Below are 18,146 nucleotides of genomic sequence, written 5' to 3' on the forward strand. Positions count from 1 at the left end.
TGGGAGGGGCGGGGCGGGTTGGTGTCAACGCCAAGGAAAATACATGCGGGGAATCTATGGGGAAAGATAGGCCAACCGCCTTCGTTCGGAGGTGATGAGTTGTTTAGCTAATAATATCACCTATGTCCTGCACGTAGAGTGTTGGAGGCTCCGTACTTGCAGAGTACTTTTAGCTATTTCGTGCTCGCATTCCTCGGCTGTTAGGCCGGCATTAGACGAGAGCATTTCCCTTAACATGTTTGCTAGCATAAATGCTACGTAAATGCTTCCAAAAATCTTATAGCAGACAGTACTTTAATAAGCATTTCATGGAACATTTCAGTTAGCTTTTGCGATTACAATGCATAATACGAGCCATAATGGATACTCTTTCAGTTGTGTATAACAAATTTTTAATACAGCCTTCGATTATCGAATTATTACTGGGTTGCCATGACTTACTCCCCAACCCTCGTACATACAGCACGCAAGGCACGTCGAGTTACACCATCTATGGTGAGTGCACGGTGTCTACAATTCAAACAACTAAAATATTCTTCCATGCGTGTACAGTAAACGCTATAGAGTATGTATTTAAGCAGTGCCATTCTCCTGTACATAGAACCATTTAATACGAAAAATTATTCCTCTCGGTTCAATAGTTATAGTGTTTAGTGTTTTAAAAATGTGAAGTGTGCAACTGTCCCCAGTGTGGAGCAGTTTGTTGCAATATTTTAAATAAAAATAACTTTTCAAATGTTACTTAACACATTAGTATATTAACCAATTTCTACAGTCACTATAGTTACGAATAACAAACAAAATAACATCAACATTGAATATTTATTTATTTACATTTTACTTGGGATTACCGCTAAGCAGTTTTTCCCATATCTATATATGTACTGTACATAAACTTACATTTTTAGTACATTATTATTGAAAGATACTATTAACATTTTTTCTACTAAATAGTTAAGTCACATTTTCCAAAAAAATATAACAATATACATCCAACTGTAAGGTTAGGTTCACAAATCAAAGATTCCAAACACTGAGGAAAAGGAATTTCACAGTTTATAAGAGTTTTATAGAATGTCTCTCTTTCTTGTGTGTATCTATTACACTCAAATATGATATGATGTATATCTTCCTTGTTGCCACATGTCCAGTTTGGGTTTTGTACAATCCGGATCTTTTGTAAATGACTTTTAGTAGTTGTATGTCCTGACCTAATACGATTTAGTAATACTATCACATTCCGTGAACCTTGAACTTTTGTAAACCAAGGCCTCATTCTATTGAAATTAGCTATCCTCTGATAAAAGCTGGCTGCATTTTGAAATTCACCTTTGCACCATTCCTTCAACTTTTTCTTCACCCTCGGTATAACAACATCAAAATATAATTGCAAAAAATGTCTTTGAATTAAAAGAACTGTTGCAATAGCCTCCTCCTCCGGTTGAAAACCTTGACATCATACTTTGATGTAGAAATACGTATATTTTTCAAACGTAACATCTTCAATGTATCATCTTCACTTCTTCTTCTACTACTTCTTTGGCAGCAATCTCATTCTTTTCACATCTTCTTTACAGCCATCTTCAGTAGATTTCTTCTTTACTGCAATCTCATTACTATTACTATTTCATAACCATCTTATATCCATTTAATGGGTTATATTCTTCCCTTTGAAGCTATATGTGCAAATCAAGTCCTTCATTATAATGGTATACCATATTACATACATATATCCTACATTACATATATTCCTTCTTATAGTTCTTCCAGCGAGACACTTTGTATAATTTCCCTGGTTCCTTCCCTTTTTTATTCGTGTCAACACTCGTCCTTGATACATTGAAATACACCATACAGATGAGAATAGAAGGCAAACATAAGTTCTTACATAAAGGATAATATGATGATCAACAGAACAGAGATAATAAATTCATTCTGGTTTAAACATGATAATAAAATACATAATGCAAACAACTGAACTCGTTTTTGCACAAAATTACAACAAATTCAACCTTTATGTACAATTAATAAGATAAATCAGTATTTATTAACAACTCCTTTCTTTTCTCCTCCGAACAATTAAAAGGTTTAATGTTTTCTAGGTTTTGTCTACCTTTTGTTCCCTTTCCATCTAGAGAAACTATTGTTTCTTACGTCTATTGCCAAGAATGGGCCAATAAACAAATCATACAATTTGTAGATAGTTTTGTTTAAGGAAGAGCTTTTAGCATGATTTTTAATCATGATTAAATCTCCTTTGACAATATTTTTAGTACCAGAGCTTGTTTGAACACCTTTAGAATTTCTTCGATGTTTAAGTTTTTCTTTTAGCTCCAAGTATTTTGCCTTCCAGGATAATTCTTCAATATTCTCAGGCCAATCGACAATATTAGTTATATTATCTTCAACTTGATCGTGTAAAAATAGTTCCGCAGGTGTAAAACCAATAGATTCAGAATATGAATTGTTCAACAATTTGACAACGTTTGTCAAAAATTTAGCCCAAGATTTATGATTATCCTTGCAAAATAACCTCAGTAAACGCACAATCTCTTTATTGTAGCGTTCAATTGGATTAGCGTGTGGTGAATATGGCGAAGTAAAAATATGCTTGATGTTCTTGGAGGTAATAAAACATAGAATAGAAGGCCAAACATGAAAGCAAGCATTAAATTATATTTGAGAAATTGTCTTGAATGTGCCAAGTCAAAGCAGAGAGTGCAACGTATCACACGAGAAGATCTTCACAAATTAACTCCTAAAATACATCAATTCCTTTCATTAGATTTGATTGGTCCGTTACCAGCTTCTCAAGGTCATCAATATATACTAAGTATAGTGGATCTTGCAAGTAAATTTATTATGGTTTATCCTTTGCGTAAAGCTTCATCTATGGAAATTATCAATAAACTAAACCAATCGTATTTTCATCATTATCCTGCATGTCTAATTATATTAAGTGATAATGGTTCACAATTTAAATCTAAGGAGTGGCGAAGTTTTATCACTCTTTTCGAAATGTAACCCCGTTACAGTTACTCTTTTTGAAATGTAACCCCGTTACAGTTACTCTTTTCGAAATGTAACTCCGTTACAGACACTCTTTTCGAAATGTAACTCCGTTACAGATACTCTTTTCGAAATGTAACCCCGCTACCGTTACTATTTTTGAAATGTAACTCCGCTACAGTAACTCTTTTCGACATTCAACTACGTCACAGTTCTTCTTTTCGAAATGAATCTCCGTTAAAGTTTATGCTTTTGGAAATATAACCTCTTTACAGTTACTCTTTTCGAGATGTAACTCCGTTACAGTTACCGTTACTTTAAAAAGTAACTCATAATTACTTTTAGAGGCACTTTATTTTAGATATAACTCGTTACGACTCGTACAGCATTTATCACACAAGAACAGGAAGTAAACTCTTTTCATTTTGCTAATGACTACGCAAGATTAAAATTAATTCATTATCATTTTATCCTCACATGTTTAAACGTACAAATATGGAGGGAATCAAATTCCAATAAACCTCCAACTTGGAAAAATCACGTGACAACGAAGGGGTCCAGTCGAAATTAATTAACTTGTATTGAATTAAATTAGCACTTCTTAGTTCATGAACTTGAGAAAATTTGAGTGGGACAACCATTCATGGTTGTCCGCAGGATTTTTTCAGGAAGGGACAAATAAGGCATATTTTCCCTCATAATAGTGATGCCCCCTCAAAAAACACTGCTTCAGTCTAAAATTATCATGTTCCTTAATTAATATAAATTATTCCTGACTGAAATGAAATTGTGTGTGAATTATCTATTTTTTAGGTGGGCATTCATTTTCCCAAGTGGGAGCGTGACATACCTTCCGGACTATTACATCGGAAAGTAACTTTAGATCAACTGTTGTCGCGGCAGAACAGACAAGTCGATTGAAGTAACTTACGTCGCGTTGAACTATAAGTTATATTTCTATCGGTGCACCAAAAATTTCACCGTTACACACACCTCTGCAAGTTTCTAATTTATAGATAGTTGACACACGACGGACTGACACACGAGGCTAGCTCAATATTTGTGAATTAATATCCTAAAAGAACACTGATTACATCATTATATCTGTGGAAGCTTTTACATGTTTCGAGGAATTGAGAACATCCATAGGCTAATTTGTAACTTAAATTCTGCAGAAATCTATCGCTCGCCATTCATGATTTTTCATGCTTTTTGATTTCAGAGGAATATTTGAATAATGGCCAAGACTTGACTAGCCAATAATCCAATTCAACAAATCTACATTCATTTTTTGTGAGCGGACACGCATTGTAATGACGATAATGTCAAAGTTCATGTATCAAGTTTACAGAGAGGCCAACAGAGAGACGATTGTTAACTGTTAGTCTGTTTGGAGATAATTCTTTTCAAAAGCTATTGGTTCCTCTTCTTTTTTTTTATGACAGTTTTGATTCCACTATGATGGAAGAGTTGACATTTCCCCTTTGCCAATCAACATTGTTTCTGATATCATTGTCGATTTTAATGGCCCTGTGACTGTCGCCATATTGGATTTAAATATGGCAGCCAACAAACTATACATGTCGTCTTAAATACTGTGTCAAAATAATTACTATATAACGTATAAATTTGAAGCAAAAGGTAAAGAGATCCTTCATAGTACGATATGAAATGACGTCCTTTATCGTTAGAATTTATGTTATGGAAGTAGACATGCTAGGTGGCAAAATATATATTTCATCTTCAGTAAAGGAATTGTGCCTAATACAGTACTCACTTTGAAAATCTGATGTTATGACGTCATGATTCAGTCAAAATTATAAGTGGTGTAGACTTTGTGATATGGGTTGCAAGTTATAGTAGAGTAATATTATGGTTCTATAAGTTTTGAAGTTTTGCATCCACGGAAAAAGAGTTCTTAACACTATAAAATTAGGCTTAACAAAGTAATCGAATTCTATTAATTAACGAGAAGACCTACGAATGTCATAAGAATGGTATTTATGGCATGACAAAGACAAACCAAGAAGAAACTGTTTGGTCTTTTGTGCTTTCTGAGACAACGTTTCTAGCAGTCTAAGCGGACAGATGAAAGCATAGGCAGATCTAGAATTTATCTTGGGAGGAACACGAAATATGCTGCTAAGCTTATAAGACGTAACATTGGAAACATAATATACATATATTCTAGATATTAGTGAAACCGCATCATGTATGTGTGTGTATATAAAATATTCACATCAAAATGATTTACAAGGGTTCGTTTTAAGCCCAGTTTATTGTCAGATAAACTAACCGAGACTGGACTAGAGGATATACGCGGTATACCCTCCAGTAAATCTTACTCTCTAGCATATATCTTATGCTACAATGCGTATACTATCTACTTTCGTCTATTTTATACATATTTATGTAATTTGGTCATTACTCAAGTGAGTTTATTACTGTCCAATACTTCTGCTTTCACGTGATCGTGAACTTAATGTCGAGAAACCCACCAGTTGATCAGTTTAAGTCTAAGAAATATTGAATATATGGATGTAAAACCACTTTGCTCCAAATGGCGCTTATTCTAGAGATTGTGCAGAACGCTCCTGTGACAAGTATAGTGACGTATCTAATGAGGTACTTTGGAGATAGAAACAGCACCAGAAAAAGTGTATATTATTCAGCGTAATAACGCGGTCTTCAAGTGTTTTCTTTTGCAAGTTTTCATTTTTAGTGTTATTAGCAGTATTGTTAAAGTTATTAGCGGTATACTGTGTAAACTGACAATGCACTAAAGCACTGCTGTCACTTTTACTTGCAGTGTTTAGATTACATCCATTACGATCCATGGTCTCCACATTGTATAAAAAATAGCACAACACAATAACCCAACCTATCAAAGATAACCTCACGTTGTGAAATCTCGAAAGAAACTGAATTGGCAACAACGCATTTACTCCACGTGGACTTTACAAGAACTGTCAGTTCCTAAAACGGACGCTACTGGTGGAAAAGCTTTGATGGGAGGATGTACTGGGCTCCACGTGGACTTGACATATGGTTGTCAGAGGGAAACTGATCTTTCGGAACTTTCTTTTGAAGTAAAGTGGCGTTCGAATCAGGACTTCAACTTTACTGTATCCCTTGCATTCAAATGCCATACTTAAAACCCTTGAACACTAGGATGTGTTTATTGCCTACTATTACTAGAATGGGTGAATTTTCACCCGTGTGACTTTCTTTTCTTTTTTTTAGTGTATTCGAACTCTAAAACTTTTTTTAAAACATTGTAGGCATTTGAGAAATAGTTTTATATCACATAATTTTTGTCAGGGTAAAATTACAACATTTTACTGTCAAAATGATCGTCTTCCGAATCAACACATTGTGGTGGTTCCGCCTCGGCCAAGTTCTGAATTCAACTCTCCTTCTAACATATTACACAATTTGAAATTAGTCAGTCCTTTCTTATATTAAGCCATTTCAGTCTAACAAACTTATAAATGTTGGAAAAGTTAGTAATGATAAAAACTTGCACTATTACTAGGATGGGTGAAAATTCACTCACCAACACCAAGCACAGCCAACACTACAACACGAAACACTATTTCTTCACGGATGCTTACTCTGCGCTAAATCTCTTGAGAATACCTGAATGCAGAAACCTGTGTGAAGTGCTGCTATCTAGTGGCATCCGTTATAAAATATCACTGGGTGAATTTTCACCCATCAAGGGTTAAGACGCGTGTCATATTTGTAATATGCCTTATCTATTGTAATATGCCTCACTGATGCCAATTGTGGGTACATCATCATCAGTACTCTGTCATCAATGGCGTTTTGGCACAAGTAAAAATATTTCATCCATATTTTTTATGAAACATGGTCTCTCCTTAACGTTTCACGAACCTTAACGTATACCTTTCGAAAATGTTGGTACTACAGCACTACTTGGGCAACCCCTTTACGTCACCCAGTATTGTTCTTCCATCCTGCCTTCTGTAGCATGGACAGATGTTACATCTCTTCATGTTTTAATCGGATCTCACTCAAACTTTTATGGCTTTTCTCTGTAAGGAATTCATATTGCATGAAAACTTTTAAACGAGGGAGTTTGTCTTAATTTTCAAGACCAGTCTGTTGCCAAGGGTTTTTTCCGATCGTTAAGGCTGCAAATTAGGGAGGGTATCGAGCAGGGGCGGCCTCGGGGGCGCCCCCTTTGATTAGCGCCAAAACATTATTTCTGATTGCATAAGCGTGACTATTTGTTTGTTTTGAGTTTATGTCTAAGTCGAGTCCGTGTCGCTTGCGCTGAGTAATTTGCGCCGAGGCTTCTTATCGGTTCATTTCCGCCGCGACATATGTCAAGACCTTCCTTGGTAAGTTTTCCCACAATCGGGAGTGTCATTACCGCCGTGCGCATGTGTGTTTATCACGTTGCCTAGCTCCAGCTGTGTTTATCTTCGATTGAAAAGGAAGGTGATTGGTAAATGAATGTAAGATGAAAGTATATATGAGGGATATACATTGGGAAATTAGTATTTATGTAAAACTGAGACTTGAGAGAGACGACGAGATGGCTGAGAATATTGTAATCATAGAAACAACGCGTGCAATGCCTTCGAGCATTTGCATACCTACAAGAATTCAAATAACGTTTGTATTGTTGTTGTGCAAGTGTATCGAAATATTGTGTTTATATATACGAATAAAATTGATACAAGTAATCCTGTGTAACGTCTTTTGAAATAAGTAAAGAAAAGACATATTTGACTCTCTGGATAGGTTTAACATTTCAGTGTAAACACAGCTGTGCATCGTCATAAAGACACGTTTGATTTTATGTTTTAAGTCCACTTTATGCACTATGCACCATGTGCCCATAAACACATGAGCGCGCGGCGGTGATGACACTCTGGATTGTGAGAAAACCAGCCGAGGAAGGTCTTGACATATGTCACGGCGGAAATGAACCGATAAGAAGCCTCGGCGCAAACGACACGATACCGTCTAAGTCCATTTTATACACAGAAAGGATAATCGGGACTGAAACTAAAGTTTAAAGTGGGATCCGAACCACTATGTGCCTGCGGATGCGTGGATATTTCTTTTAAAAAGAGTTAGATTTATAGTTGACACGTTACTGCCGTATAACATAAAAAATAATATTGCAGAAGCGTGTAGCAATTTAAGCAAAGAGATTAGTGTTATTTTGAAGCCATTATGTAGGTATTAAATAACACATACATACAGGGCCGGATTAAGACGAAATTGGGCCTGATGCTTGAAATTTTCGGTGAAAAATAAAACACAACGACGTTATAGTTACGTCACAGCGCAAACAATAATAGTAACTGTATAATACGTAACGCTGTGTCTAGGCGTTCGATATTGGTGCTGCAAATTTCATTCTAAGATTTATTTTCAGGTTTATATAGCAAAAGAAAAATGTTCAGCTTTCGGAAAATTCTAGTCTGTTTTCATCAGGGCCTATTTCAGGAATGGGCATATTGCTGTAGCATCAATAGCACAAACCTTAATCCGGCACTGCATACATAAAACAAATGTGTTCTTTAGCAGAAACATATAAAATATTTAAAAAATAAGGTTCTTAGGTTTCGTCGTTAAAGGCGTAAATATACAACATGGTCATGTTTATATATATATATATATATATACACACACAATTATTAAAGGAAGGTGGAAAGTAGGAGGACTAGGGTACAAATACGAACCCTAGAAAACCGTCATTACAATTAATGTATGCAACCACACCGCACAAGATCACCAAATCTAGAGCTTACAAGTCCACTTTACGCACGGATAGTCTAATCAACGCTGGACTAACAGTTTAAATTGGGATCCGAACTATTACGTGCTTCCACCGGGTATCGAACCCGGGACCCGCTGATTACAAGGCACCGTACAATTCTGTAAGCCCTCACAAATTCAGTTACCGCTGATGGATTAAATTTGCAAATACTTAATCCTATCTGTAAATAATGAGGAAGATATCCGCGCTAGTTAATTACTGAACATTGAGATATTTTTAAGTCGGTTTTCGGCCGCTATTGGCTAAACGCGGCGATCAGTATGAATGGTGACTATGAATTAAAGAGGTATCGCAAACATACATGCAGAGAACACAAACCAACTGGTGGTGGATCCAGACGTTGATTGCCTGAAAAAGTTTCCAACCACTGCACAAGACGCCTAGTCAGAAATATGCCATTATAGAAACAAAAGCTCGAGAGGAATTGCTTTGCACACGTGGGCACATCACAGTGAAGCCTTTAACAACTTGATTTAAAAAGGAAAATGCACCGTTATTCGGCTCAACAATGCATCTAAAATAATAAAATCAGCAGCTATTGTACGGAGACAATTGGATTAACCCGAACACAGCTGTTTCGGGTTATTAAGTTACACTATTTAAAGCGCAGAATGACGTTTTCATCCTACACTGAGGACGGTATCTGTGTGATGGAAACATTTAGATACGGAATGAAACTTTTTTTTTTCATAGTGACTAGAGTTGACGAGCTGTACATTTGTGGGTGAAGTCTGACCTAGCCAGTGTGCGCAGTAGCAAAAGCGAGCGGGAGATACAAGCTGTCTTAGCCAATGAGTATCTTTCTCCTCTTATTCTTGTTCAGTTTTTCGACTTTTAACCACTGTTCTAAATTTCTCTATTACTTACGTTTCGGAAACTGATTCTCTGTCGTAGTCATTAGTTTTTAGTCCGCGAGCACATAATGTGTTTGGGGCAGACGTCGATATGGTATATAGTCCTCCTAGACACTAGCTTTATATCATATGGCGCTTGTGGTTGGTTGAGGGAAATTGTCGTAAGGTAATGTTTCATTGGCTGTTGAAGTTTGCACTCTCGTGGCTGCTTCCAAATTTTGTAGATGAACCAAAAACACTCTCAATATATCAATATTGGTTGTATGTAGGAATCAGACGATAGCAAAGATGGAACAATTGCATCCTAAATAGACCACAGCCAAAATATCTCGATTTGTGTAAAATTTGGAGATAGAACATTTACATTCTCAATGGACGATGTGGACAGCACAAAACACACAGAGGATTGATTATACTGGCTATGAGTCTAGCCGGAAGAGACTCGTTAGTCTGCAATGGAGTCCACCATGTATTGCGTGGAATAAAGCGAATAAAGATTGTCATTTGGGTATCTTCCGAGGTCACCTTATAGATTATGCAGTTCGTTGTTACGTGATTTTTTCCGCTCACCTGTTTCATCTCCTTACGTCCAAATGTTATTCTTAAGATCTTATTTTTTTAAAAAAAAACTAAATTATGTTCCTCTCTTAGTGTAAGAGATTATGTTTCACAACTATATAGGACTACCGACAGCATTACTATTCTGTATATTTTAATCTTTAGCCGGGAGTGGTTAGACAGCGCGCTACGACGCCAACAGTCCCGGGTTCGAATCCCGGTCTGGGCATGTGAGTGTTCGTTCTGAGTGTCCTTCCATCAATTTCATCATATCATTACTCATCCTCATCTTAGTGATTAGCCAAAAGTAGAAGAGTAAAATAAAGTAGCGAAGTAAAATCAACTAAATCAATCAATCATTACTCTTTAGATTCTCTTATATTAGGCAAGAGGATAAACGTTTATGAATGGAAAAGCAACATTCAAAACCCTAATTCAGTAACTTTTAATTTCCTCTTTAATGTAGTTTAAATTTGGAAGGTTTTTCAAATAGGTTATTACTTATTAGTTATAATTAAATGTCGATTATGACCTACCACTTGGTCGGCCTATGACCATATGTTTAACTTTCTTCGTGTTAGGTTTCAAAATTACTTCCTTTGATGCTTCTGAAAGTGTTTAGTAGTACCAGAGCGTGTACAAGAAATAGTGTGCGCACTCCCTGAGTTGCCGTGGTCCACCGCCTAGATGGCAGTGGTGACGTTTGAGACGGCGCGGAAGATGCTCGCGTTGCTTACATAACAAACTACATAAGAAACAAAAATGCATGTTACTTACGTTTGGAGAAGAGCTCAGCAGCTGGATAGTTTGGAGAATTTCCGAGATGACTTTGCTGTCTTCGAGGCACTTAATTCCTTTCTTATCTCCTTGGTGCGGAAGAAAAATCGACATTACAGATAGTGAAATACGAGTTTAGGTAGCGTACGCAGCACATGATCTTCACAGCATCCTAATTGCGAAGTTTTTACAGCAATTATATTTAAATTGTCCAAACACTCAAAAAATATATCACCCCATAAACTATTAGCACATGATATTTTTTCTGCAACAAATTCTTCCACTCGTAACAGCACATCATAAACACTTTTCGATGCATAGGTAAGGTATTTACAGCCGTCGCCCGAACCATAGTCTTGGATTAGCGTAAGTGAGGCAGGTACATTAGTTGGTTCCCCGTGCAGAAAAGTTGTACACACTTTAGAATCCATCACTTTGGAAATATACTGCACTATGTATCCTGCCAAATGATACGCCAAGTATTCTTTACCAACACTTCGTTCATTTAAGTTCGGTATGTTGTTTTCCCAGTCCGGTATTCGAATTTCATCTTCAACAATGGAAATTTTTCCCTTATTTTATTTTCAGCTTGCTTCTTCACCGAAAGATTTTTATTTTCTGTTGCTCTTGCCAGAGTTCGCATTTGATTAACAAAAGACGTCAGAGGAGATTAAGTCCTGTATTCACAGTTTCCGCCCGAAAATAAAGCAAGTTTTGATGGTACGTAAATTGATTGCAGCGTATGTAAGTGCAGAAAATCCACAGTGGAGGGATGATCATCACAAGTGAACGACCGCAATATACCAAAATGGCGTTCTAGGGGATCTTGATTAAATTTTCCAGTCAAAACGTACTTGTAAAATATTCGGACACTTCTAAAGTACTTTCTAAAGTCACTCTTAAGGACTCCAGAGTTTTTTCTGAAGCGAAGGAATTTTGATTATCTCTAAGGACAGCATTCCATTTTATGTGCTTCTGATCCTTTATATAGTGCCTGTGCAGGAGTGAATGAATTTAATGCGTCAACCAGGAAAGTTCAGTAGATGAATCATGTTCATACACTTTTCTGTAAAATGAATAATCAACAATATCACCATTATAGTACACCTGCACTTTATCATGGAAGTTATTCCTTATGAATTTAAATATATGTGGTGCGTCTGAAAATGCCCGAAGCTTTCTACTAGAGTCAGCTGAATTGGGTATAGAGCACTTAAGATTGTTTCTGTTTCCGGAAATTCCTAAGCATTTCCATAGCTTTTTGTTAGATTGGCTACCGTCAGATGTAAAACCAATAATTCTGACCCCTGCTGTATCTCATTCCTGTCTTACTTTTCAGTTGGCATTTCTTTAAGATTGTATCAATTACATTTTTTTTATTTTTGCTAAGAGACGCGAACTGTTTTGACTGTGTGACCGTTGTCTTTAATTTAGCATCTTTAACGCCTTTTTCAAGCAAATTTATTTTAGCCTGTGCAACCTTTAGTTTATTCTGCGTTCTAATTAAATTGCGTTTCTGATTCTTAAGTTTTTTCTTTAGCAATGCTATTGTATTGCTAGCATCGGCAGTGTGAAGCAAATCATCCTCTACTGATAAGCTTAATGATACATTGCGACGAGTACTTACTTCATTATCATCTGTCCGCAAGGATTGCCTTTTCATGGGAGATTTTCGCTTCTTAACTGTCTTAGAGAGGTATTTGGACAGATTAGGAAATATATGAGGAACTGCTTTTGGTTTTAATTTCCACTTTTGTTGTGGAATTTCTATTGTATCGCCATCCACTATGAACGAATCCACTTTCACTAAAAGGTCAGTGGAAAAATGAATATCACACACATATCAATTATGACTTAGTGTTTTATCTTTTCTAGGGATGGCACTCTCCCATTTTGAGAGACCATTACTGTCTTTAGGTGGCCTAAAAAAAATGTCTACTGCCTGAAGAACAGCGGTCATATCCAGATCTACAGCCCGGCACGAAACACGTAGGCATCTTGTAGTTTTTTCTCGCTGCTGTCTCAAACACAATAATAATGCGTTGAACACAACACAAACTAGTCACAACGGATCAATCACAAATCTAACGACACTAAACTCAATAACGTAACAACGTTGTCATTAATAAAAGTACACAATGTTATTCTAGTACAACAAAACACATGCTCTACATAAAGCGCGGCCGCACTGCAAGCAGAAGACGCTCGTCGCAAGCGAAGGTGCTGCCAGTGTTTCGGTGGGGCACCGCTCTATTCACTTGGCTTACGGGAAGAAAACGAAGTGCACACACTTTCTCTTCTATACGCTCTGGTAGTACTATTAACTGTATATTTACTTTCGTTTCTAAACTTATAAACGGTGACCAACGGACTTCAATCTGCTCGGCCCTTGCACCCCATTTGAATTAGCATTTTGACCATCAATGCTCAAATAAATGAAATATAAAATGAATAAAAGTAGCCCAGTAAACAGCACACTTCTGCAATTAAAAATTATATTATCTGACATCCAATTAGTCGTACTTTGTATACGTAAATACCTGTAAAAGCAAATTAAAGCATATCTGAGTAAGTGAAGTACAACGTTCGCTAAATCACCTTGTCTTGAAACAGCACGCTACCGATCGTGAACGTGATAACGTTCTTCGCTTCCTTCTTGACTTCGTTCATAAGCCTTTCCCGATATCGAAAACCTAATATTTGGCCAGTTGAGATCCTTCCTCTTTTACCAACTCCCACAAGATTTCGGGAAGAGGGGGAGGGGAGCATGGCATAGAACCTTGTACTCCTTTACATCGACCGTATAAATCTTTCAGGAAGTCGCAACCATTTCTATGTGCTGAGTAGCATGAGGCTACAACACGAACGGGCGATATGCCGCCTTGACGCAGTTTTATTATTGGCCGCACGCGAGCCGAACCTAGTTTCCTTGAGTGGAAGTTGTCGTTTGACAAGTTCCTGACCGAGGCAATGACCTTAGCTGATGATACTGGCTTGGCAAATACCTTCTTACAACAAGGCCCGTGCAGTCTCTGTTTACATGCAACGTCACCATTGGTAGGTCGTAGATCGCAGGACGATATTATCATATTGAAATTACATATTAGACTTGGTCCAGACATATGAAGAATATTGCGTTCACACTATGCCAATTTTAGACAATTATACACACATTTATAACTCTGACGCTGAAATAGTGTTCCGAACCATGGCCTACGAATAATGACTTTGCAAGAGTCTGCACGGGCCTTGTGATAAGAAGGCATTGGCTTGTCAAGGCCATCCATCTTCGCATTTGTCATGCCTTGTTTATGGCGCTGATGTTGGAAGGCTTTATTATTTTACTGGTTCCAATCATAGACAAAATGCAAATATTAGCATCTCAATCTTCATTTACATATTTCTATGTTACTAAAGTTCGGGCTGTATCGTAATCCAGATAGGCATTGGCATGACGAATTTCAGATATGTAATTTCAAAAATATGTTCAGTTTGTTGAGTCCGATTTCCAAATTGGAAAAACTCAAGATTTTGTCCTCACTCACTGACTCATTAAGACGGTGTTATCGATCATGTCCCAAGTCGGGAAGTCCCAATTCAGGAACTATGACGAAAGTTTCCAATTCGGGAACTGATATGTTCACGTGGAATATTCCCAACTCAGGCACCGCTGCATCGGGAGGGAAGGAGGAGAGGTAAGGACCGGTTTTTTATGGTTATTAACTTTACTGCAGATTACCCCGAAATACTACATTTGTAGAGAAAAGTCTCTTCCTTCCTCTAATATATTTTGAGCATATTGCAGATCTTTTGCTTGGAGGAGGGAAACGGACCTAAAAACATGAAAATTCAATCTTCAACGGATAGCGCTTTAATATGTATGTAGGCTATTATATATACGGATTTCATCATGAGTCGTGAATTGTGCCAAGGAGTACATTGATTCAATATTGCATACGGTACATGTAGTTAGTGCTTGAAATATTTCGGGTACTTCTGAAAAACTAACGTGGTAAAAGCTATTTACTGTTTTTATTTACTTCACTAATTCATGCATCTAAAATATTTAGTTAGGCATTCAAAATTTACGGGACCACTTTTAGAAATGGTATCGCTATAATGAGACGAAACTTGGCAGTCTCTCGTTTCGGCTCGTGTTCGAGGAAGTTTGACTCGATCTTGACTAAGTCTCGAAAATGTGAAGTACAGCTTTTCTTGTAACCATTTTTCTGCTTGACGCCTCGTTTAGACGCCACGAACATTCGAGAAATGATATTTCATAATGAATACATGCATCCACGCTTTACATATTCACAGTTGCCACTAATGGACTAAAGCTTGCAATCACCATAAACAAAATATATGACTTGTCTTTTAATAATCAGGTAGATTCCTCTTTGTACGTCTGAATAGGTCATCATAGTAAAGTAATTTGCTTTTAAAGTATAATACAATATAATTTGAAGTTTCGAACGAGACCGAGTGTGTTGGACTTTAAATTCATTCTCAGTCTGACCTCAACGTTCGTGTCGAATTCTCAAAGGCCGTGTCGGTTTCAGTAATTCCCCTTGCACACAGGTAAATCATCCATTGACCTTGAGTACAAAAAAACAAAAAAAAACACTTAAATTCAATTGAAAGAAAAACTGATAAGCATTCCGCGGCAGAAAGTATTAGCCTACAAGCTGAAGTTTGCGATAAAGCAGAATGAAGACTAAGAGATCTGTTTTCTGTCGAGTGGACTTGTACTTCCGGTTTGTAAGTGCAGCCAGAAACGGTCACGAGTCTGTAGCACACGCAAGGAAGTGAGTGAGTTCTTGCAAGTTCAGACAACTCGTTCTGCAAGAAACAAGATTGCTTCCTGATGCGTCACGAAGATATTGCTATCGACATTTTTAATCTCTTGCAGCTGGCCGGTAACCAAGGAAGTCCGTCCAATCAACCTATAATTTCAGGAACTGATATTGCAACTCTTAATGCGCCTCAGTTATTTTCGGCGTGGTTTCGTTTCACAAACTTGCTGATGATCGTGAAGTGAAGCCCGGAAATGGTTTTTGACCACAAATGCAAAGAGGAAAGAGTTCCTTGCAAGTTAAGCTTACCCAAGTAAGAAGCTTCTTATTTTTGTGAGGCTCAAAACTTCTACATTTTAGAGGAAAATGTGCAGTGAAATTCAAGTTCATTATTGCATTAATCAGAACAAATTTAGATTGTTTTTATCTTGAAACTTGAATATAAGTAGATAGATAAAGTTCCAAGTTGTGTTCACCATTTGACTTGCGAATGACAGAAACATTCGACATGCAGCAAAAGTGCATAACCGGAAAAATAATACCCTTCCCACACTAATCAGGAAACTACAGTGATGCAGAAACGTTTCTGATTTGGTGGGAGTGAGAGTCAATGTTCACTTCAAGGAAACTTTTTAGCAGCACATTCACTGTATGTGCATTTACTATAAAGCAAGATATTGAGGTTCTGATTTGGCAGTTATGTAACCGCGTGTGGCGTATGCTAAACAAAACTATGTTCAAATGTCCAATAGTGTTGCACCTGGAAACTACGTTATCTACATTTCAACTACAGTTTGAAACTGATTGTTGTCACGGAAATACCAATATCACCAAACAAGACCAAGATAAAACAGTTGAATAATTTTCAGTCTATGGTTCTTATTAATATGATTGACTTTCAGTATTTTTTTAAAAAACATGTGCTCTACGTTTTATCATATCTGATTGATATTACTTTTTGGCTTTGTTTCAATAGCTTAAACTTCACAATTACCTTGCGATTGTGGCGGGGGGATTTTTTAGAACAAGATTGTTGCTGGAGGAGAAATTCCCCCCTCCTCCCTAGGATTTCGCACTTGGCTCGAAAGTAAAGCATGTATGTATAAAGCGAGGAACATTGACAATAACTTGAGGATACGTTACAATAGGTGGTATCTTAAACAAGTGTGTTATGGTTGTACCAGGTATAATGTTTACAAATGACATGCTGCAATATATTCATAGCAGGTGGATTATAAATAATAAATAACTAAATAAATAAAATCACAAGACAGACTCTACCTTCTTATAATTTTAAATAAATAACGATTTTTTCTAACTTTTGATTGTAACTTATCTTCTCTTTGCAGGAGTGTCCCGAGGGTATAGTCCACGAGGACACATTCAAAGACATATATGCAAAGTTCTTCCCTCACGGAAGTAAGTATTTGTTTAATTATTATAGTCCTTAAAGCCTATACAGATTGACCAAGATAAAAATGCCCCTGTGGCGCTGTAGTCGAATTTTCAACCGTGAGCGAGCGGAGGAAGCGTAGGAGATGCAATCAGTTGCTTACATTGTTCTCGTGTTCTTGCGTTGTCAAATTGTGCAGCACTGTGAAATGGCACAAGAGAAGGGGAAAACAAATAATTGTACGCTTTAGTTTGCGAGTTTGCATGGGGGTATTATTATCTTGGTTAAGTTATAGTATTTATCGCCAAAATTTTCATGCAATACAGGTTTGCTGCCTAGCGCCTGTTAAATCTCTTCAGCCTTCTTGAAAATTTGATAAGCAAGCCTTTATTCTACAGCCACTTTTGGTCATCTAGTCCCCTGAAATTTTTTACTCTCTCTGCACTCGCGCGTAAAGTTGGTTACACGGTGCAGCACCTTGCAGCTCCGAGGAACAAAGATGAATGAAGGTTAGATGAAATTTACGAAAAGACACTCACAAGAAGACTATGACCAGGCGATAATTATTCATTCGTTTACGTTGACAGGTAGTCGAAACGTACATGGCGCATTTTACTGCCGACTATGACATTTCTGGATATTCGTTGTTCCTTCTTTTATTGTAAATTATATATCGTGTGTAATCTTCCCGCTAGTGCACGGAGCGCCGTTTCAGAAGTCGATATGTGGAAAATTCATGATGTATATTGTGATTTTCAGTTTACCCTGTGGGTCATTTTGTATTTTGGTTATTTTACGTCGCCTACCTATATCATAAGTTAACCGCAACGATGAAGATGACTGGCGAATTGATTAAATTAATGTACAATTAAACTCAATGGAACATTCATATTTTTTCTATCTCTGTATCTTGTCTTCTGTTTTCTACTGCTTCTCTCTTC

General features: G+C 37.0%; 1 protein-coding gene across 1 annotated transcript in view; it reads left to right on the forward strand.

Moving 5' to 3' along the window:
* LOC146003885 (A-type potassium channel modulatory protein KCNIP1) overlaps positions 1–18,146 on the forward strand; it is a 194,889-nt gene that overhangs the window by 107,870 nt on the left and 68,873 nt on the right. Inside the window, exon 2 of the mRNA XM_083142352.1 lies at positions 17,162–17,231. Coding sequence (XP_082998478.1) covers positions 17,162–17,231 — 70 coding nt within the window. The remainder of the gene's footprint in view (positions 1–17,161; positions 17,232–18,146) is intronic.

The sequence above is a fragment of the Lepisma saccharinum genome, chromosome 21 (assembly GCF_977018435.1).
Source record: "Lepisma saccharinum chromosome 21, izLepSacc3.1, whole genome shotgun sequence".
Taxonomy (NCBI): Eukaryota; Metazoa; Arthropoda; class Insecta; order Zygentoma; family Lepismatidae; genus Lepisma; species Lepisma saccharinum.